At 49.0% G+C, this 23,703-nt stretch overlaps 1 protein-coding gene across 2 annotated transcripts; it reads left to right on the forward strand.

The window, feature by feature from the left end:
- Positions 1–1,322: 1,322 nt before the first annotated feature.
- On the forward strand, positions 1,323–23,693 carry LOC141031102 (uncharacterized). 2 transcript variants are annotated; one of them, XR_012193174.1, is made up of 8 exons: positions 1,323–1,747; positions 6,799–6,838; positions 18,985–20,324; positions 20,515–20,741; positions 22,922–23,118; positions 23,205–23,271; positions 23,358–23,452; positions 23,527–23,693. XR_012193174.1 is itself a non-coding variant. In XM_073506194.1 (7 exons), the coding sequence occupies exons 3-5, from the start codon at positions 20,308–20,310 to the stop codon at positions 23,149–23,151; spliced, it is 474 nt and encodes a 157-aa protein (XP_073362295.1). In that variant the 5' UTR covers positions 1,323–1,747; positions 6,799–6,838; positions 18,985–20,307; the 3' UTR covers positions 23,152–23,271; positions 23,358–23,452; positions 23,527–23,693. The 2 variants fall into 2 exon arrangements, 1 of the variants encoding a protein (XP_073362295.1); XM_073506194.1 differs by having other exon boundaries at positions 22,922–23,271.
- Positions 23,694–23,703: the final 10 nt, after the last annotated feature.

Genomic DNA, 23,703 nt, shown 5'->3' on the forward strand with positions numbered 1-23,703 from the left:
GTTGTTTCGACCGCACGATGTTCAAGTCTGCAATAAATCGAGAGATGAAAGATTGTATTGCATGTGGAGATTGGAATATAGCTTCGTGGATGGCTTTCCTCCTAGAAGTCCAGATTGCCCAAAGGGTAACTGCAGTTAGCACAAACTGATCATGCGATAGTGTTTCTAGTAGCGAGAAAAGCCAATTCTTTGCACTCGGTTCAGTGTTCACTGCTAGCTTGCTTCCCAGATCCTCATCGATGAGAGCCCAAGTACATCTGGATACTGTACACTCAAGGGGGGAGTACCGCCATGAATCCGGCGCGCCACATATCCCGCATGAACTCGAAGTCGACATGTGTCGATGAGCACGGACGTCCTCTGTTGGTAGCGAGTGCTTTGAGAGTCTCCATAAGAACATACGAAATTTAGCTAGTACCTCTGTCCTCCATAAAGTTTTCCATGCTCCCTCCTCTAAGTGGGTAGTCGACGACCCCGATGTACCATCCAGCCATGCCTCTCGCCTTTGCCGTGTTGACACTAGCATTCGGTACGCCGATCTGACCGAAAAACTGCCACTCTTCTCGTGAGCCCAGCACCAAAAATCTTGCATGTTCATTGTGCATAGGGGGATGCTCAAGATAACCTTCACATCAAATTGCATAAACGTGGCTTCTAGCAACTCCTTATTCCAAGTGGCTGAGGTCGGATCGATTAGGTCAGACACAACCGCAGGTGGAATTGCTGCAATGCAGCCATAAGGCCTCATCATCTCCTCCCGTGGGAGCCAGTTATCTTCCCAAATGTTGGTCGTTGCACCGTCGCCAATGCGTCTGATCAGCCCTTGTTTCAAAGTGTCACGCCCTTCAATGATAGCCCTCCAGACTGGGCTAGGATGGTTCCCCAGGTTGGCTTGAAGAATGGTAGTATTGGGGTGGTAAACAATTTTCAGAATACGAGCACTCAAAGACTCCGGCTCTTGTAACAGGCGCCAGGCCGTGCCAACATTGCTAAGTTAAATAGCTCGAAATCTTTGAAGCCCAAACCTCCCATTGCTTTAGGCTGCGTCATAGCCTTCCAAGACACCCAATGGGGTTTGCGTTGTCCGTTTTTACTCCCCCACCAAAACTTCCGAATGAACATGTTCAAATGCTCACAAAGTCCTCCAAGCTACAGCCCGCCAAAGCCCGCTACAGCCCGCCTGACATTTCGGGTGACGTTTTCAGAAATTGTCATGGACAGGCCAAGTGCACTGTCCCGCAAGCCCGCCAAAGCCCGCTACAGCCCGCCTGACATTTGCCCGTATAAAAGCCTAACCCTAACCCTCCTCCCCACCCCCTCCTCTCTCCCTCCTGCACAGCCCCCTCCTGCTTCCCCATCGTTCCCCACACAGCGCCGCCACCCAAGATCTCATCGCCTCCCTCTTCCCAAAGTTCACCGCCGGCCCTCCCTCTTCTCTCCTAGAGGCAGGACGATGACCACCGCACCGTCAACTGCCGCCACTCTATTCCCTGACATCTATTACCTCTTTCTAGATCTGGAAAACCACTGCATCGTCAACTACCACGACGATGACCACCACGTCCTTGGCCGGTCAGGGGAGGACGAAACGTGCGGCACAAGAGAAGGGCCCCGAGCGGTAGCAGATGCGGGAGGATGGCGACGTCCTACGGCGAGCTGACCTTGGGATCTTGGCGATGCCCGTGTGCCAATGGCGTCCTCCTGGATCTCGCCGACACCTCTTCCTCATGCTCCTCCTCAAGATCTGGTGAGGCTTTGCTTCTCCCCATCCCCTCTGTTCCACAAATTTTTTTGTGCATGCCGACGAGGTTGTCCCAACTAGGTCGTACACGAGGGACCTTGTCTCAACTAGGTTGTCCTCTCTGTAATTTTTGTCCATGATGTTGCTTAGCACTTCATATCTTGAGATAGCCTCTTCTATGTTCGATTTTTCAGATCATGAATTATTTTTCAGTTGGAAGAAAGAAAATAATATTGCTATGACTAGGTGTGAAGATTTTGACCAGGGCAGCCAGTTGCATGTTACTAGAATTTACATTGCTACAAAGTTTTCTTACGAATCTAAAAGAATAGACAGATTTTCCATCTTCATTTTCTTTAGCTATCTTATATCTTAGTCCTCGGAACAGCAAGAGATTAATGTCCTCCTATCGATGTGTGATTATTGCTGAAGCTTTTGAAGTGCTAGTTCTTGCGTGGAAGTGAATATTTTGCTCCAGATTGAATCTACATGATTGCTCCATTTCTAGCTGGCTTTTTTTTGCGGAAATTTCTAGCTGGCTTGTTTGTTTTTATCAGTTTCTCAATAGCAGGGTAAGATCTTTGTTTTTTTATTCCAACTAGTGCTGGTTGTTTGGCTTATCATAGATCTTAATGAGCTTATTGCTGCTAATTATTAACTAGAAACAAAATTAGGTACTGCTGCCAATTCAATCTTGCCTCTCTATTGAGAAACCAATCCCCTGCATTTATTCTGCATTCATAGACTGGTTTTAAACAAAATATGTAATGCATTTCTGTGATGAACATCTTTTTAAATGGTGAGGCTTGCAGTACCTAATTTTACTTTGTTTACTTCTTTTTTGCATAGGTTATTGCTTTGTAATGTAATGAATCAGACCATGTCCTGCTTGAACTAAGTATGTACAAGTTAGTTGGCTGAACTTATGAACTTCTACTATGTGTGCAAGTCTTCTTGCTTTCTAATCAATGAACTAGACCATGTCCTGAATGTACGTGTAATAGAGAATTTCAGTATCTCACTGAATGTATGTGTACTTGAGAATTTCAGTATCTCACGGAATGTACGTGTACTTGAGAATTTCAGTTTGTTCAGAGAGAGAGACGAGTTCAGTTAAGTTTGTCTCTATATGTATGCATTAGAAAAGGACAACAATAACAACAAAGCCTTTAGTCCCAAACAAGTTGGGTAGGCTAGAGGTGAAACCCATAAGATCTCGCAACCAACTCATGGCTCTGGCACATGGATAGCAAGCTTCCACGCACCCCTGTCCATAGCTAGCTCTTTTGGTGATACTCCAATCCTTCAGGTCTCTCTTAACGGACTCCTCCCATGTCAAATTCGGTCTACCCCGCCCTCTCTTGACATTCTCCGCACGCCTTAGCCGCCCGTTATGCACTGGAGCTTCTGAAGGCCTACGCTGAATATGCCCAAACCATCTCAGACGATGTTGGACAAGCTTCTCTTCAATTGGTGCTACCCCAACTCTATCTTGTATATCCTCATTCCAGACTCGATCCTTCTCGTGTGGCCACACATCCATCTCAACATACGCATCTCCGCCACACCTAACTGTTGAACATGTCGCCTTTTAGTCGGCCAACACTCAGCGTCATACAACATTGCGGGTCGAACCGCCGTCCTGTAGAACTTGCCTTTTAGCTTTTGTGGCACTCTCTTGTCACAGAGAATGCCAGAAGCTTGGCGCCACTTAATCCATCCGGCTTTGATATGATGGTTCACATCTTCATCAATACCCCCATCCTCCTGCAACATTGACCCCAAATACCGAAAGGTGTCCTTCTGAGGTATCACCTGGCCATCAATGCTAACCTCCTCCTCCTCAGACCTAGTAGTACTGAAACCGCACATCATGTACTCGGTTTTAGTCCTAAGCCTAAACCCTTTCGATTCCAAGGTTTGTCTCCATAACTCTAACTTCCTATTTACCCCCGTCCGACTATTGTCAACTAGCACCACATCATCCGCAAAGAGCATACACCATGCGATATCTCCTTGTATATCCCTTGTGACCTCATCCATCACCAATGCAAAAAAGATAAGGGCTCAAAGCTGACCCCTGATGCAGTCCTATCTTAATCGGGAAGTCATCAGTGTCGACATCACTTGTTCGAACACTTGTCACAACATTATCGTACATGTCCTTGATGAGGGTAATGTACTTTGTTGGGACTTTGTGTTTCTCCAAGGCCCACCACATGACATTCCGCGGTATCTTATCATAGGCCTTCTCCAAGTCAATGAACACCATATGCAAGTCCTTCGTTTGCTCCCTATCTCTCTCCATAAGTTGTCGTACCAAGAAAATGGCTTCCATGGTCGACCTCCTAGGCATGAAACCAAACTGATTTTTGGTCACGCTTGTCATTCTTCTTAAGCGGTGCTCAATGACTCTCTCCCATAGCTTCATTGTATGGCTCATCAGCTTAATTCCACGGTAATTAGAACAACTCTGAACATCCCCCTTGTTCTTGAAGATTGGTACTAATATAGTCCGTCTCCATTCTTCTGGCATCTTGTTTGCCCGAAAGATGAGGTTGAAAAGCTTGGTTAGCCATACTATCGCTATGTCCCCGAGACCTTTCCACTCCTCAATGGGGATACAATCCGGGCCCATCGCCTTGCCTCCCTTCATCCTTTTTAAGGCCTCCTTGACCTCAGACTCCTGGATTCGCCGCACAAAACGCATGCTGGTCTCATCAAAGGAGCCGTCCAATTCAATGGTAGAACTCTCATTCTCCCCATTGAACAGCTTGTCGAAGTACTCACGCCATCTATGCTTAATCTCCTCGTCCTTCACCAAGAGTTGGCCTGCTCCGTCCTTGATGCATTTGACTTGGCCAATATCCCTCGTCTTCCTCTCTCGGATCTTGGCCATCTTATAGGTGTCTCTTTCGCCTTCCTTCGTGCCTAACCGTTGGTAGAGGTCCTCATACGCCCGACCCCTTGCTTCACCAACAGCTCGCTTTGCGGCCTTCTTCGCCATCTTGTACTTCTCTATGTTGTCTGCACTCCTATCCAGGTATAAGCGTCTGAAGCAATCTTTCTTCTCTTTAATCGCCTTCTGGACATCATCATTCCACCACCAGGTATCCTTATCTTCGCTTCTCCTTCCCCTAGACACTGCAAACTCCTCTGAGGCCACCTTACGAATGCAAGTCGCCATCTTCATCCACACATTGTCCGCATCCCCTCCTTCCTCCCAAGGGCCCTCCTTAATGACCCTCTCCTTGAACGCCTGAGCTACCTCCCCCTTGAGCTTCCACCACTTCGTTCTAGCGACTTTGGCACGCTTATCCCGCTGGACACGAATCCGAAAGCGGAAGTCAGCAACCACCAGCTTATACTGGGGTACAACACTCTCTCCAGGTATCACCTTACAGTCTAGGCACGCACGCCTATCTTCTCTTCTCGAGAGGATGAAATCAATCTGGCTAGAGTGTTGGCCACTACTAAAAGTCACCAGATGTGATTCTCTCTTTTTAAAGAGGGTGTTAGCTACAATCATGTTGTAGGCTAGAGCAAAACTTAAGACATCTTCCCCTTCTTGATTCCTGATGCCATAGCCAAAGCCCCCATGCGCCCCTTCAAAACCTGTGTTAGATGTACCCACGTGGCCATTGAGGTCTCCTCCTATGAAGAGCTTCTCACCAATCGGTACACTCCTAACCATGTCTTCCAGGCCTTCCCAGAACTCCCTCTTGGTGTTTTCATTGTGGCCTACTTGCGGGGCATACGCGCTGATAACATTGAGAAGCAAGTCCTCAACTACCAGCTTGACCAAGATAATCCGGTCCCCACGTCTCTTGACGTCTACCACTCCATACTTGAGGCTCTTGTTGATCAAGATGCCTACGCCACTTCTGTTTGCAGCCGTCCCCGTGTACCATAGCTTGAAGCCGGTATCCTCCACCTCCTTCGCCTTCTGTCCTCTCCATTTGGTTTCTTGGACGCAAAGGATATCAACACCTCTCCTCACCGCTGCATCAACTAGCTCCCGGAGCTTCCCTATCAGAGACCCTACATTCCAGCTACCTAAGCGAATCCTCCTAGGCTCGGCTAGCTTCCTTACCCTTTGCACTCGTCGAGTCAAATGCGAAGACCCTTGCTCATTTTCCACTACATCCGGGCGCCGATGTAGCGCGCCACTAAGGATGCGACGACCCGATCCTCACTCACTTGCCACCGTATCCAGATCAAGATACGGCGCGCCACCTGGGGGGTAACGGCCCGGCCCTTGCCCATTTTCCACCACACCCGGGTTCCGATGTGGCGCGTCGCTGAGAGGGTTACGCCCCAACGAAAATCTATTGGGTTTCATCTCCATAAGAGTGGCTGAGTTTTTACGTTGGCTCGCCAAGCCTATCACAACCCTCCTCCTTTACCCGGGCTTGGGACCGGCTATGTTGAGACAACATAGGCGGAGTTATGCATTAGAAAAGGATGCATGAAAAAAAATAGTTTTAAGTTAATGGAAGGACCGGTGCATAAACTACAATTATATATATTTTTGAAACCTGATGGGGACCAAGTGCATAAACCTGATGGAGCAGCTTATTCAGTGGTAAATCTTGTGCCTCTCCCTCTCACTCACGGAGCAGCTTTTTCGGTGGTTAACTTGTGTGATTCTCCTTCTCCCTTTCAGCTTTTGTAGATGGAAGAAAGCTAAGCATACGAGTTTACCCCACTGAATAAGCTGCTCCCTGAGTGAGAGGGAGAGGCACAAGATTACCATTGAACAAGCTGCTCCATTAGACATGATTGAAACAATAAAATAATGAAATATTGTAACAATCTGCATCTTTGGGATTTAGATGTACACACACATAATGTAGTTTTATTTTTTCTGCACCAAATGACAGATATTCCAAACATAATCTCTTGTTGGAGAACTAATTCATAATTTCCAGTCATATGAGTTTTCCCCTAGTGGTATTCCTGATGAAACTTGATGTCTTACTTTTTGTAACCTTTAATGTTGAAAAGTTGGTGTTCTTATTCTGGTCTGCATGTAATCCTTCTGCTATGGATTGCAGTGTCCTGGTTGCTGAGAAACGTGTCAACTCACCGCTGCTGGTAATTTTGCATCTCCATTTGTGAATATATTATTGTTCCTTTCAAATACTAATTCTTCAGCTGGATTCTTGATAACTGTATCCTTGGGCTAAAATTTTACATTCTTATATAGGTCCAGTACTGTCTCCTTCGTAGCTTTTTGATTTATTTTCACTTTTTTTTATCTAAGCTTTAACTGTCAAGTATCAACACTTCATTTTTGTTTCTTGTTCGTTGGCGCGAGTGGATCTCCATGCTCCTTTCCACGGCCTCCACGAGAGTTCTCATCAATGGCCACCCAGGGCCTCCGATCGACCACGCTCACGGCCTCCGTCAAGGCGATCCGGTCTCACCCATGCTCTTCACCTTGGTCATCGACGTGCTGAACTCCATGCTGCTACGTGCGGTTCAGCTGGGCCTCCTTCATCGCTTGACCACCCGTCACGCAGCTTCGAGCATATCCCTTTATGCCGACGATGTGGTCATCTTCTGCCATCCGGACTCTCACGACCTCGCCACGGTTCGCAGGCTCCTCCACGTCTTTGCCCTCGCTTCTGGGCTGCTGTGACGCCCCCGATTTGACCGTACACTAATCATGCACGCAAATGTGTACGATCAAGATCAGGGACTCACGGGAGGATATCACAACACAACTCTACAACATAAATAAGTCATACAAGCATCATAATACAAGCCAGGGGCCTCGAGGGCTCGAATACAAGTGCTCGATCATAGACGAGTCAGTGGAAGCAACAATATCTGAGTACAGACATAAGTTAAACAAGTTTGCCTTAAGAAGGCTAGCACAAACTGGGATACAGATCGAACGAGGCGCAGGCCTCCTGCCTGGGATCCTCCTAACTACTTCTGGTCGTCGTCAGCGGCCTGCACGTAGTAGTAGGCACCTCCAGTGTCGTAGGTGTCGTCGTCGACGGTGGCGTCTGGCTCCTGGACTCCAGCATCTGGTTGCGACAACCAGATAGCAAGGAAAGGGGGAAAGAGAAGCAACCGTGAGTACTCATCCAAGTACTCGCAAGCAAGGAGCTACACTACATATGCATGGGTATATGTGTAAAGGGGCATATCAGTGGACTGAACTGCAGAATGCCAGAATAAAAGGGGGGTAGCTAGTCCTGTCGATGACTATGCTTCTGGTCATCTCCGTCTTGCAGCATGTAGAAGAGAGTAGATTGAAATCCTCCAAGTAGCATCGCATAGCATAATCCTACCCGGCGATCCCCTCCTCGTCGCCCTGTTAGAGAGCGATCACCGGGTTGTATCTGGCACTTGGAAGGGTGTATTTTATTCAGTATCCGGTTCTAGTTGTCATAAGGTCAAGGTACAACTCCGGGTCGTCCTTTTACCGAGGGACACGGCTATTCGAATAGATAAACTTCCCTGCAGGGGTGCACCACATAACCCAACACGCTCGATCCCATTTGGCCGGACACACTTTTCTGGGTCATGCCCGGCCTCGTAAGATCAACGCGTCGCAGCCCCACCTAAGCACAACAGAGAGGTCAGCACGCCGGTCTAACCCTATGCGCGCAGGGGTCTGGGCCCATCGCCCTATGCACACCTGCACGTTGCGTACGCGACCGGAAGCAGACCTAGCCTAGTGGCGTTCCAGTCCAATCCGGCGCGCGCCACTCAGTCGCTGACGTCACGAAGGCTTCGGCTGATACCACGACGCCGGGATACCCATAACTACTCCCGCGTAGATGGTTAGTGCGTATAGACCAAATGGCCAGACTCAGATCAAATACCAAGATCTTGTTAAGCGTGTTAAGTATCCGCGAACGCCGACCAGGGCCAGGCCCACCTCTCACCTAGGCGGTCTCAACCTGCCCTGTTGCTCCGCCACAAGTAACAGTCGGGGGCCGTCAGGAACCCAGGCCCACCTCTACCGGGGTGGAGCCACCTGTCCTTTCAGCCCCCTCATCAGAATCACTTGCGGGTACTCACCGAGCCGACCCGACTTTAATCACCACATGTGTCATGTATATAATGTATATAGTATATACCCGTGATCACCTCCCGAAGTGATCACGGCCCAGTAGTATAGCATGGCAGACGGACAAGAGTGTAGGGCCACTGATGGAACACTAGCATCCTATACTAAGCAGTAGGATAGCAGGTAAGGGTAACAACTGTAGCAACAATGTCAGGCTATGCATCAGGATAGGATTAACGGAAAGCAGTAACATGCTACACTACTCTAATGCAAGCAGTATAGAGAAGACTAGGCGATATCTGGTGATCAAGGGGGGGGCTTGCCTGGTTGCTCTGGCAAGTAGGAGGGATCGTCAACTCCGTAGTCGAACTGGGCAGCAGCAGCGTCGGTCTTGTAGTCTACCGGAGGGAAGAGGGGGAAGAAGCAGTAAATACAATGCAAACATAAGCATGGCGGTGCATGACAAGACAATGCGCGGTGCTAGGTGTGCCCTAACGCGGTAGGCGGTGATACCGACGAAGGGGGGAAACATCCGGGAAAGTATTCCCGATGTTTCGCATTTTCGGACAGATGAAACGGAGGCGGAAAGTTGCGAGTTTGCTATGCTAGGGATGTGTGGCGGACGAACGGGCTGCGTATCCGGATTCGTCTCGTCGTTCTGAGCAACTTTCATGTAGAAAGTATTTTCATCCGAGTTACGGATTATTTTATATTAATTTTCAAAGTTTTTAATTCATTTTAGAATTAACAGACTTAAATTAATTAGGAAATGTCATTATGACGTCAGCATGACATCAGGGTGATGTCAGCAGTCAACAGTCAGTTGACTTGGTCAAACTGACGCGTGGGTCCCGGTTGTCATTGACTTAGGTTAACTAAACATGATTAGTTAATTTAATTAAGTGATTAGGTTAATTAGGCTGAATTAAGTTAATTAAGTCTTTAATTAATTAATATTTTTATTTTTATTTTTTAATGTTCCAGGGGCTGGTCCCCACATGTCATGGGGCCAGGGGGGAAGTGGGTTCGGCGTTAGCGGGCGCCCGGGTGTGGTGCGCGTGCCCGAGGCCGTAGCTTGCCCGGGCGACGGGGGGGCGCGAGCAGAGGCGCGGGAGAACGTGGGGAGCGGCAGCAGCGGCGGGAGGCAGAGGCGAGCGAGGTGGGCAGCAGTGGGGGAAGCGGGCGGTAGGGCGAAGCGGGGCCGCACGGGCGAGGCGTTGGAGAGCAGCAGCAGCGGCCAGCGCGGCAGGGGCGGCCACGACGGAGATGGGGCGGTAACGGGCGACGACGCGGGGAGAGAAGGAGAGGCCGGGGGGCCTCACCGGGGTTGTAGGGTCTTAGGCAGCGGGGCGTGGTGAGGACGACGGGGACGACGTGCGGCGAGGCGACGAGGTCCGGCGGCGGGTGACGGCGATCCGGGGAAGGGAACGGCTCGATCGGCGCGAGGCAGAGGTCTCGAGCTCCGATGCGTCCTTGTAGTTGACGAAGACGGCGGAGGCGGTGCTCCCGGCGTAGTCTGAGGTGGCGGGGAGGACGTCGGGCGCGGGCGGCGGCATCGATCGGTGCCAGGGGCGCCCGATCTGGAAACAAGGGGAGGGAGCGTGCGAGGGAGGAAGAGTCGTGGGGGGGGGAGTGGGGGACGTGGCTTTAGGTCACAGGGGGGGTGCGGGGATAAGGCGACGGGGTGGGCTGGCCTGGTGGCTGACTGGGCCGACCTGTTGGGTCGGTTGGCCCGGGGGTCTTTCTTTTTATTTATTTATTGGTTTGGTTTTCTTTTATCTATTTCCTTTTTACTGTTTTATCTCACTTTCTATTTACTATAGTTTTATAAAATGCTAAATTAGTTCCTAAAATAGTGTTACTACTTATTCTAATGTCACAATAACTTGGGCTCCCAAATAAATTAGTTTAATATTTATATATTATAAAAAGCATTTAATTATTGGTTTTAGCTGCTGTTTTGCTCATTTTAGAGTATTTACACATTTTATAAAAGTGTGGTTTCTCCTCCATTATTACTTAGGATTTATTTGTTCCAATTTGAACATTTTAGTTTTAATGTTTGAAAACTTTTATCGTTTGCCTTGATTTTGAATTTTGAATTTGAACGGGATTGAATCATCGGGAGAATAACAACAGTGATCGTGGTGATGTGGCCCCATTAGCAGGGAATTACTGTAGCCTAATTATCCGGGCGTCACAATTCTCCTCCACTACATGAAATCTCGTCCCGAGATTTAAGAGGGGTGTAAGGGGGAAAGTCCTGGTTACGAAATTCTAACGATTCTTCTCGGTCTTGGTTGCTCTTCTCGAAGAGGTCGATCCATTACGTTGAGGTCTTCATTTCTCCGCTTCAGGTCATCATGATGAAGTCGTCATCATTCCTTCGGGATTTCCATCGTACTTACGAAAGAATAAAGGGTGGGTATTCCGGGAGAACGGACCTCTGCAAGGTTGACTATCTGGTAGCTAACATCGGGGAAGGTGGCGGTAAGTAACTCTCGAACTGAAACTTAAGAAAATATCAAGAGCAACGTGAGGAGGTGTCATGGAAAGTTTCGAGCGGGCAGGCAATCATTCTATGCCTGTTACAGGGCGTGAAAGGGGTTCAAAGCAACGGAAATAAGTATTTTGTCTGATGCCAGAATTGATGATCTCTCGGAAGGTGGCTCATGAATTACATACAAGGCCACGCGCGAGGAACAACCATGGGAACAGGGGTGTTTTCAGGAGAGTCAGGTTTCGATCCTGTGGAACTGTGGGTTATGGGCCCACCATGTGGGTTAAAAGTAGGAAGGGCGGTGACATCTTGCACGATCATGATAGCAAGGCATGTCAGAGGTTAACCTGTCAGTTATATGTCAGCAACATCGTCGGTACCAAGGGCGAGGGACGAAGAGAACCATTTCCCTGCCCGTTGAAATGAGGCGGACCATTAGGCAAAATTCTCATCCATCGGTGGTTACCGAAATGTCACCAACAATAGTAACAGGGTCTTACTGACAGAGTTGTACACCGAGGTGTTTACATAAGCAGGAGAATATTACTGCTTAGATCATATAGATCACCAGAAAGGTTAAACCAAACAATGGAAAGGAAAATATGATTATCAGATTAAACAGAAGAATGGAAAGGAAAATGTGTTTAAACACATATTTCAAGGGTATATCCTTCCCAAGGACAAGCTGAGCATGATATTCATGACAGGATATAATGTAGAAAACTCTTTAGGTAGGGGAGAGAAATTTCATGACATTACCCATACAACGGTGTTTGGATAATTGAGCAGGAAACATTTAGCATTGGGCTTCAAATGTTCCTGTTGAAAATCGGAGTACCATAGACATGCTTCGAGGTAGCATTGACATGGTCAACAGGTGAGGATCAGACTTAGGAAACAAAAAGGACCCATCAGGAACAACTTATAGAATAAGTCTTACAATTTCCTCATGGAAGAACAGCTAACCTTGCTAAAAGGGAAAACCTATAACAATAGGTCCTCTGGCCAGGTGTGTTAGGCATGACATCACCTTACCGGGTCATGAATAGACCAATGTGACAACTCTTGGAAATATGTTCCAACCATCATATCTGACCGAGATTCAGATCTGATTGGTGTCAGGATAACTCAGACTCGGGATGCCTGAGAAGAAAGGTGCAACACGAATTGTCGAGATGACATTGTAAGATTCTCGGGAAATGAACTATGAAACCAAGTTCCGAAACAAGAGTTCATCATTAAATCAAGGGGAGGTGAGGAGGTGACTGATTGACTCAGCGACAATTCCTCGAGATTTCCAAAAAGAGGGATTTCCACACTTATGTGAACAAGGAGATAACTTTTGTCAGTTCAAATGATATAATGAGGTATGCTCGAGGAAACATACACGATTGAACATTGGTTGACGGTGCACCCGAAATATGGGCTAGGTAGCACGATCAATGTTCGAATGATGATTCATTAACCAATAGTCTAAGCATGAACTATCGACCATTAGCTCCAAAGCAATAGGATTGCTAGAAGTTTTGAATTCACGCATCCTAGTTCAATTGTCGGTATTCAGGTTAGAAACAACACGGGGATCAGAAAGCAAATGGAGATGGCGAGAAGTATTACTATATCAAGAATTCTCAAGAGGTGGAGAAATTCTCACAATATCCTTGACATAAGAGATAGCAATACTCCAAGGTAGAACATAACATAAGTTGGATAATAAGGATCTCAAGGTACAACACAAAACATGAACAAGTTTGTATTGAAGGGAAAGCAAGAATGTTGCCGATGATAACACAAATCATCGAGGGGCAAGGATGGTATTTCTCATCATGAATTCAATTGATATCCTGGAGGAACTCAGAATGTTGATGATGATCATGACAAATTTTGTCGAGAGGTTTCATGGAGATGTAATCGATCGACGATGACATCAAGTCAAAGGAATGATGAAAGCGAAAGGTTATTGGAACCACGGGTAGCACACAAACTCGGGGTCAAGTTTGTTGTTCGAGGTGAAACGATATGACGAGGAAAATCGACGTAAGCTTAGCTCATCGTCGAAGTGGTGCTCCGGGAATAAGGACCAGGTAGCACAGTTAAAATCATCAAGATAATGATATAGCCAAACAGGCTAGGAATGACGCGATCGGGTACAAACTCGTAAGTAAGGAACATTACTAAAAGTTGTTGAACCGTAGTGCGGACTCGATTCAATTGTCGGGGTACTCGAGTGATTAACCACTCAAAACCCAGGAAAAATAGTAATCCGTGAGAATGTAGTACTTGATGAAGAACTCATAAGAAGTTATGCGGTTCCGTGATAGTCTCGAGATACCAGGGGGCAATACTCGACGACAAATCAAAGTAGAGGGTGGATTGGGGTATTGCTCTATAGAAGACAATTACTTAAACTTGCATAGGAAATGGTATTTAAAGGAGAACATGGTCGGAACCACGATCGCAAAGGATCAATTCACCGATACCAGATGATATTATACCAGGGAAATAGTTATTATTATAAGAAGCTTCCATGATAGGATCTACATCGTGTCCATGGGCATGAACACAAAGGTTCAAGGTCGACTCCCACTTCTTCACTGTATAACCTTCCATTCACTCCTCGCTTTGATAAAGGCATAGTGTTGAAAGTTTTACCTCGTGAAATACCAGATGAGTATGACTCGTGAAAACTTCTGAGTTCACACATATTAAGGAAGGCATAGGTTCAACCCGTCAGGGTATCGTGGAATCATATACCACCAGCTTCAACAGTAAATACCACCAGCTCGAAAACGGAGCATGGTTGAGAAAACAGAGGATACAATTTACCAAAGGCATTATATACCCATGGAAAGACTCACAAGGTTATTCAATAGGAAGGACACTGTCGGATAAAATCCAACAAAGGAACCGATGGTCCACAAGGGATCTGATGTGAGCATCGGTACTCAACCAGAGGAAGAAGAATGCAAGGAGATCTGATTATAGAAACAACTGACTAACTCAAAGTTCGAATGCAAAAAGAATTATGATTTCCAAATCAGGGGGTCAGAAGCAACGCTCTGATCAAGGATGGATAAGTGAGTAGGCTTAGGGGTACAATCGATGGCAATTTGATAGGTCGAGATCCAGCTCATGTTAAAAATGACGTTTGAGCCAGAAGGAAGAATTCTAGGATCTGATTGAGGATTGTGAGCATTCGCAATATTTTGAATCAACAGACTCAAAATGATAATGACAAGGAATGACTATAAGATTACGAGACTTATGGGATTATCCATAATGCAAGCAAGCAAGAATTTCAAGAGCAATAGGCTCCTGAGGATTTTCGGAAGATCGAATGGTATTCTGAACACTTTTGTGATATACTTGAATTCAACTGGGGATGAGCGGATACTCGGTAAGTGCGAGAATTATCCGTAGGGGTATTCAGGTGTCAAAGAACAGCATAGCAGTAAGCTCAAAGGATTCTTTGAACAACAGAGAGCATTACGGGGTATCTTGTAGTAACAAGATCAACTGGGAAACATTGTATGAATTGCGAGTATACGTGGTTATCCATAGGAGTTCATCGATGAAAGGGAATTGTAAAAGCGATGAACACAAGTTCTTGGGTTATCAGCGGAGAGTATCTTCAGGGTCTTCACGTGCAGCAGACGATCATTAGTAATAAGGGGCTCTCCGGGTGAAAGCGATAACGAGATCCTAATGTTAGATTTAGCAAAACTCACTTAACCCGAATAGAAGAGAGATCAGAGTCCCAGAGACAAGGAGTAAAAGATCCTAATACCACCCAATGGCGACGTGGGCCCGTAAGACACACAGCCATGTTAGTAAAAGTTTTTGCAATGTCTAGACTCGACTTCGGCCAAGGAGTTGGAAAGGGGGATTCCTACAGGCAGTCGGCTCTGATACCAACTTGTGACGCCCCCGATTTGACCGTACACTAATCATGCACGCAAATGTGTACGATCAAGATCAGGGACTCACGGGAGGATATCACAACACAACTCTACAACATAAATAAGTCATACAAGCATCATAATACAAGCCAGGGGCCTCGAGGGCTCGAATACAAGTGCTCGATCATAGACGAGTCAGCGGAAGCAACAATATCTGAGTACAGACATAAGTTAAACAAGTTTGCCTTAAGAAGGCTAGCACAAACTGGGATACAGATCGAACGAGGCGCAGGCCTCCTGCCTGGGATCCTCCTAACTACTCCTGGTCATCGTCAGCGGCCTGCACGTAGTAGTAGGCACCTCCAGTGTCGTAGGTGTCGTCGTCGACGGTGGCGTCTGGCTCCTGGACTCCAGCATCTGGTTGCGACAACCAGATAGCAAGGAAAGGGGGAAAAGAGGGAGAGAAGCAACCGTGAGTACTCATCCAAAGTACTCGCAAGCAAGGAGCTACACTACATATGCATGGGTATATGTGTAAAGGGGCATATCAGTGGACTGAACTGCAGAATGCCAGAATAAAAGGGGGGTAGCTAGTCCTGTCGATGACTACGCTTCTGGTCATCTCCGTCTTGCAGCATGTAGAAGAGAGTAGATTGAAATCCTCCAAGTAGCATCGCATAGCATAATCCTACCCGGCGATCCCCTCCTCGTCGCCCTGTTAGAGAGCGATCACCGGGTTGTATCTGGCACTTGGAAGGGTGTATTTTATTCAGTATCCGGTTCTAGTTGTCATAAGGTCAAGGTACAACTCCGGGTCGTCCTTTTACCGAGGGACACGGCTATTCGAATAGATAAACTTCCCTGCAGGGGTGCACCACATAACCCAACACGCTCGATCCCATTTGGCCGGACACACTTTTCTGGGTCATGCCCGGCCTCGTAAGATCAACGCGAGCAGAGGCGCGGGCGAGCGTGGGGAGCGGCAGCAGCGGCGGCCGGCGTGGAGCTCCGGCGGGAGGCAGCGGCGAGCGAGGTGGGCAGCAGTGGGGGAAGCGGGCGGCAGGGCGAAGCGGGGCCGCACGGGCGAGGCGTTGGAGAGCAGCAGCAGCGGCCAGCGCGGCAGGGGCGGCCACGACGGAGATGGGGCGGTAACGGGCGACGACGCGGGGAGAGAAGGAGAGGCCGGGGGGCCTCACCGGGGTTGTAGGGTCTTAGGCAGCGGGGCGTGGTGAGGACGACGGGGACGACGTGCGGCGAGGCGACGAGGTCCGGCGGCGGGTGACGGCGATCCGGGGAAGGGAACGGCTCGATCGGCGCGAGGCAGAGGTCCCGAGCTCCGATACGTCCTTGTAGTTGACGAAGACGGCGGAGGCGGTGCTCCCGGCGTAGTCTGAGGTGGCGGGGAGGACGTCGGGCGCAGGCGGCGGCATCGATCGGTGCCAGGGGCGCCCGATCTGGAAACAAGGGGAGGGAGCGTGCGAGGGAGGAAGAGTCGTGGGTGGGGGAGTGGGGGACGTGGCTTTAGGTCACAGGGGGGGTGCGGGGATAAGGCGACGGGGTGGGCTGGCCTGGTGGCTGACTGGGCCGACCTGTTGGGTCGGTTGGCCCGGGGGTCCTTTTTTTTTTATTGGTTTGGTTTTCTTTTATCTATTTCCTTTTTACTGTTTTATCTCACTTTCTATTTACTATAGTTTTATAAAATGCTAAATTAGTTCCTAAAATAGTGTTACTACTTATTCTAATGTCACAATAACTTGGGCTCCCAAATAAATTAGTTTAATATTTTATATATTATAAAAAGCATTTAATTATATGTAGCTGCTGTTTTGCTCATTTTAGAGTATTTACACATTTTATAAAAGTGTGGTTTCTCCTCCATTATTACTTAGGATTTATTTGTTCCAATTTGAACATTTTAGTTTTAATGTTTGAAAACTTTTATCGTTTGCCTTGATTTTGAATTTTGAATTTGAACGGGATTGAATCATCGGGAGAATAACAACAGTGATCGTGGTGATGTGGCCCCATTAGCAGGGAATTACTGTAGCCTAATTATCCGGGCGTCACAGCTGCAAACCAACTTTGACAAGTGTTCGGCCGCTCCTATCTAATGCACCAAGGATCACATTGTTGCTATAGCCACGGAGATGCAGTGTCCCGTCACTCACATTCCCATCACCTACCTCGGGCTGCCCCTCTCAGTCCGCAAGGCCTCTTCGACGAGCTTGCAACCGATCATTGACAAGCTTGGGCGCAAGCTCTCCACATGGCGGGCATCTATGCTATCCAAGGGAGACCGCCTATCCCTTGTGCACCATGTCCTAAGTGCCATCCCCACGCACTTCCTCATGGCCATTGCCTTCAACAGCACTGCCATCAAGAAGGTGAACCGGATCATCCGCGGATTTTTATGGGCAGGATCAGACAAGGCCAACGGTGGTCAGTGCCTCGTCAACTGGCAGTGTGTATGCCGGCCTATCTCCCTCGGTGGCCTCGGCATCCGAGGCATACAGCGTACGGGCATCTCTCTTCGTGTTCGTTGGCTATGGCTGCAACGTACCGACGCTACTCGCCCCTGGAGCCACCTTCACATCCCCCACGACGCGAACGCGAGTGCAATTTTCAAAGCCTCCACGACTTGGCAGCTTGGAGCTGGAGATACTTGCAGATTCTGGACCGACCACTGGATCGCTGGCAGGTCTGTGGCCGAGATCGCCCCTCTCGTTCTCGCTCTCGTCCCAAGGCGCCTTCGGAAGGAGCGCTACATGTGTGATGGTCTACACCAGCGCTCTTGGGTGCAGGATATCCGAGGCGCGCTTGGGCCGGCGGCCATGGTGCAGCACGTCGAGCTATGGTGTTTGGTGCGGCACACTAATCTCTCCAGCGAGCCGGACACGCTACGCTGGCGATGGACCTCTTCTGCTACATATACTGCAAGTTCCTGTTACAAGGCCTTATTCTTCGAAGCTTGTGAAGACCCTTTCTGGCGGCTCACCTGGCGACCTTGGGCTCCTCTCCGCGTCAAGTTCTTCCTTTGGCTGGCCATGCAAGACCGCTGCTGGACCGCGGAACGCCTGGCTCGCCGCGGATTGCCCCACGACGACACTTGCGCCCTGTGTGACCAAGAGGAGGAGACCATGCACCACCTTCTTGCCGGATGCTCTTTCTCTCGCCAAATTTGGCACGAGATCCTCGGCTGGGCGTGTGTGCCCATCAACCTCCCTGACCCCAGCACACCATTCCAGTTATGGTGGCAATCCTCTCTCGACCTCGCGCCCGCTTCCATGCGCAAGGGTCTATCCTCCCTCATCATCCTCTCAGCTTGGTGGATTTGGAAGCACCACAACGCTTGCATTTTTGACGGAGCGACACCATCGATCAACCTCACCTCCGACACCATCAAGGACGAGGCGCGACTATGGACCAAGGCGGGCGCCACCGGAATGCAAAACATTATCCCCGGTGCTTAGTCTCTAGTTTTCGGTCGCGGGGCTGAGCATACCCCCATCTGTTGTGCTCCTTCGCTTGTACACCATGCCTAGTGCGCACATGGCCTTGTAAGCGTTGTAATCCCATGCTTGTACTCTTCTTCTATCAATCCCATGCCTAGTGCGCAAAAAAATAAATTGTTTCTTGTTTGGATGGTATGCACAAGTACATAACACTTCATTTTTTACCTGTAACTTGGCTGTTTTAATTAATTTGGATATAAATGAAACATATATGTTGTAGATACTATGTTATCCTCATTTGTAGGCACTATAAGATTTACGATTTTTTGACAGCATGTAATCCATTTTTCACTTTCTTGCAGTTCTCTTGTTATCTATCCGTATCGACCAATATCTGTTGTTTTGTAAATATGTTTGGTATGATTGGGTAGCGGGCTACTCGGTGCAGCCCATCACAATCTGTCATGACGTGATAATTGCCATTTGGAGGGCTGACGGCAAGACCTATAATAAAAACCTTAATAGTTTGTATGTTATGTCTATGTAACCTGGATTCTACTATTTCCTAATCTTGTTGTGTGATATATTTTGTATATGTTGTAAATTATTATTTCATGGAGAATATTGTGAATTGCAAATGTTGTAGATACCTGCGGGCGGACGCATATTAATTGATATATGTATGTACGCGATTTTGGAAATGCTTGTCTTTGGTGAAAGTTGCCATTATGATCTGTGTAACAAGTTATGCTAAAAAATGTGTTGGTGAAACTTGGGTGGAAAGAAAGAGATAATGGGACTAAATTGAAATTGTGCCTAAATCCATGATGATTTTCGTGACGAAAATAATTTCCATGTAGGCAGCCACGTCATTCCAATTTATGATTCAGAAATCCTACGTGGCATCGTCCGTCACGAAGGTTAGGGCCTGGTTTGGGCTGCGCGGGCCTCGGGCTAATCCTTGACGGCCGAGAACCGTCATGGACGACTTGATGTCAAATTATGACGCGATATACATGACGGAATTCAAATCTGTCATGCATGGCCACGCATGACAGTTTTCGCCTGGTCTGTGACGGACATGAACTGTCATGTATTAACAGGTTTCTTATAGTGCTTTGAACAGCTATAAAATCTTCAGGTTCAGGTTCAAAGCACAAGAGTTCAGGGATCTAGATCAGGTCAACAACAAATGAGAAACAACTGTCCGCAACAGGATATCAAACTTATATGCATGCCCAAATCAAACACAATTAAATTATATTCAGATGGACCTTGATTAGGCATTCGCTACACTAATCGGGTATAGTGCTTGCTGTTCATTATTCTTGCTATCAGCTAGAGAAAATGGCCAGAGAGTTTCAGATTTTAGTTAACTAATCATCATCATTATAGTATGAGCTTCTGGTTTTGCAATGCAGTAGCCGTATGTAAAGGTAGCCAAGATGAGATAATGGGGAGGGAGGGGGCTGTGCGCATGGACCGCTGGTACAGGTACGCTTTATACGTTACTCAAAAAAAAATAACGCTTTATACATGTACCACGGTCCAGAAATTTTTCGGCCACAACACGCAACAGCGGGCTGCTTTTGCGTTTCCGAGTGCAGAAAACAGAGAGGAGGGCGGCGGCTGGAGAAGGAGATCGAGAGGACGGCGATGCTTAGCAGCGCCGGTGGCGATTACCCATGGATCCGGTGTGCAGGTGAGCGGCGGTGTGCACCCCATCCCCTTGCCCCTTCCTCTCGCCCCTCCCCTCCCCAATCCTATATGGTATTTGCGCTGCGGGCTGGCCGTGCCGGCCCTTGCTGTGTGGCTGTGCCGGCGGCGTTTTGTAGTGTTTGATTTGTTAGCTTCGGCGCCGCCTCGCTGATTTCTCTGACCCATTGTGGCAGGTTGCCAATCTTCATCGATGGGGTTGTCCCCGCTGGCTCGGATCTGAACGACGGGAGCGAGGCCGGTAGTGGCGGTCCAGTAGGCGTGCGGGAGTCGTCTGTGGCTGCGTACTTCAATGGCGGCGACCCCGCCCGGAACGATGCGAACAGTCTAGTCAGTCAGGCGAGTCTGCGATCAAACCATATCCGCGACCACCCGGCTGAATCTTCAGCGTGTTTGGTTGGAGGTAATTACATTTAGGGAATGGAAATTGAAAGGGTACGAGACTTCAAATCTACTGTTTGAATCGAGGGATTGGAAATTCAGAAGGGAATAGGCATGGGACTTTAGGCTTCAACTCCCACCATTTTATTAACACGGGAGGGGGTGGGAGGTGGAAAGGAATTGTTTTAGTGAGTCAATCTTAGCCCTTCATCATAAATTACGTTAACTTCCCATGTCTAGTTACTCATCAATTCCCATGAAACAAATAAGGGAATACTGTTTCTCTTTAAATCTCACACATAATTTGTATTGTGTGCCAAACAGAGGATTAAGAATAAGACGTCTCATCCCATGTTTAATCTTAATACAACTCCCTACTCTAAACTCCCATACCCCTTCCCAAATATTACCAAATGCGCAGGCATGGCCCAAAAAAAGTTCAGTGATTTTGCTGCACCCGCTATCCTATTGTTGTGCTTGTGGGGATTGGAAAACAAAGTAATAAGCTCATGCGGTCATGCCTGTCTTGTGCCCCCGTAAGGAATTATATAGATTGATTTAAGGATGACCATCGTACGGAATAGAGCCGGGGGGAGGGGTGTTGTTGTTGATGGGGTCGTGTGCTTGGGATGTATCGAAATACTGAGCATTTCCAGCGGCGCCCCCAGCAAGCCCCCCAAGGCCCTTTCTTATCGTTGGCGCTGAAAGCGCAGCCGCGCCCCCCCCCCCCCCCCAAAAGCCCATTTTTCGCCAGTTAGGGCCGAATTTGGCGTCGGCAGACCCAGGCCGAACCCAGCGCGCTGGGGGCGCCCGGGGGCGCCAGGGCAATCGGTTTTGGGGCGAAAGAACGGCGGGCCCGCCGAGTCAGCGACCCCGCGCCCGCATCGTCCTCATCGCCTCGGTTTCCCGCGGGGAGGCTGGCGCGCTGGTCAGCCTTCCATTGATGCCTCACGGGTGCCGCAGCGAAGGCATGGCGATGCGTGTCCGGCCCTCTCCCGCCACGCATACACACGGCGGACACACGCTCGCCGCCCGCCCGCGGCTATAAAAGCCACCTCTCCCACACCGGTGAGACGCACACTTGCACTCTCTCTACCACCGACGCTCCCGTCTCTCCTCTCTCCTTGGCGTCCCTCCTTTTTCCCCATTGCCGAGCGCTACCCCTGCGCGAGGACGAGGCCCGCCTCCTCTACGAGGCCGGCTACCCGGCCCCGCCGGACATGCGGGTGTCGTGGAGGAGCGCCGGCAGGGTCCAGTGCCGCCGCCTCCCTCTGGGGCGGACCCGTGGGTGGAGATCGCCCGCATCCACGCCTCACTGCCGCAGTCGGCGAGGGACGGGCCGAGGTTCACCTCTGACAGCACGCTGTGGGAGCCGTACTTCAGGCGGCGTCACGCCGAGCAACTCGAGGCCACCAACGGCATCGAACCCCGCGGCCTCCAAAACTCGGAAGGGTGCCGCCGATGGTGGGCGTGCCAGGCCACACGTTGGAGGCCGTCCTCTAATACATCGAGGGCGGCAACACGCCGCGGCTGGAGTACCCGTCGGCCCCCACCTTCTCCCTCCGGTGTGGCAGCTCGTGGACGCCGAGGCGCATGGAGCCGGAGTCCTCCTTGTCTGGCTCCCGCTCCCGCTCCTCCGGCTCACCCGCTCTCCGCCCTGTCAAGCCGGAGCCCCAAGACACGCCGCTCGGTCGGCGCACCCGCGGTGGCGGCATCGCCATCAACGAGCCCTCCCCACCTCTGCCCGGCTCGTTAGGCCGAAGAAGGAGCCGTGCGTCGTCGAGCCGGTGCTCCTCGCCATGAAGGTTTCCTTTATTAGTTTGTTTTTCACAAGTTCCTGTAAATATGTCAATGAACTCGCCAAGTTTGCTCGAATTTGCGTCGTGTTTGGCTGAACTGTGGCCGAGTTTTGTTTTTGAAAAAAAACAAAAAAACGGCGTCTGGGGCCGGCCTTGGGTCGGCGGTTGGGAAACATCTCGCCCCGACGCCGAGATTTTCGCCGGCGCGCCCCCAGGCGGCGCTATTTGAGCGCCCCTGGGGGGGCCAAATCGAGTGGATATGCTCTAATGCTCGCATGCTGTGATTAGGTGTTGTGTGCTCTGATTTTTTTGTTGTTCTGGTAGCAGAGAAGTAGAAGTGTAGGGTTCTGACTTCTGAGTCCGCCGTCTATGCACTGAATCTTCTTTCTATTTTGCTGGACAGAGTTAGCGTGGTTGCGAGCGCCATGCGCTAGCAGAATGGGTGCTCTGGAGAAAATGATAAGAGGATTTGCAGAGAGGGATGGCGAAGAAGTGATCAAGCTGGAGCTGGGCAACACCTTCAACTCACTGACAAAGGCATACCACTGCTACAATTTGTATTCCTGGGAGCACAGATTGATACTCACTCCGTCCCAAAATGTAAGATCATTTTTTATCATTTTTGTCATATGATAGTGTAAAAGTGTTAAAAATGATCTTACATTTTGGGATGGATGGAGTATCAGATATGGAAAGAGCCGGCTCAATCCTGAGAAGTGGAAGACAATGCAGGAAATTGTTTGTGGACGCTCGGTAGGGAGTTCAGCCTAAGATATGTAAGTTGCTGAGCTGAATTTAAGATGTACCGTGCTGACAAATATTCTCGTTGGTTTGTCTAGGGGAAACCTTTGCATGAGAACAGGTGCGGGTGTACATGAGGTTGTAGTTTGATCGCCAGTCCGATGAGAGCTACGAGGAGAAAAGAACCAAGATTGTAAGTTAAAACTGTTCTGTGACGAAGAGTCTAGTCTTGAATGAGTGAGCTGACAAAAACCGTTTCACATTCAGGGTGGCGACGTCCTCAAAACGAACTCGTCAATTGAAATACATGCCAGCAAGGTGTACACTCGGGCGAGCAATTCGGCCAAATTTTGTACTAGTTGGGTGGGTATCGGGTCGAACAGGCTGAGAACAATGAATTATACAGGGCAACACACACTCGGCCTGAAAAGAAGGGAGAAATTG

Source organism: Aegilops tauschii, unplaced genomic scaffold, assembly GCF_002575655.3.
Source record: "Aegilops tauschii subsp. strangulata cultivar AL8/78 unplaced genomic scaffold, Aet v6.0 ptg000490l_subseq_155209:229596_obj, whole genome shotgun sequence".
Taxonomy (NCBI): Eukaryota; Viridiplantae; Streptophyta; class Magnoliopsida; order Poales; family Poaceae; genus Aegilops; species Aegilops tauschii.

Bases quoted from the DNA above. Each gene is read 5' to 3' on its own strand.
- LOC141031102 (XM_073506194.1), top strand. The intron at 20,742-22,921 runs GTAATTACATTT...TTTGCTGGACAG, and splicing joins TTCAGCGTGTTTGGTTGGAG to AGTTAGCGTGGTTGCGAGCG.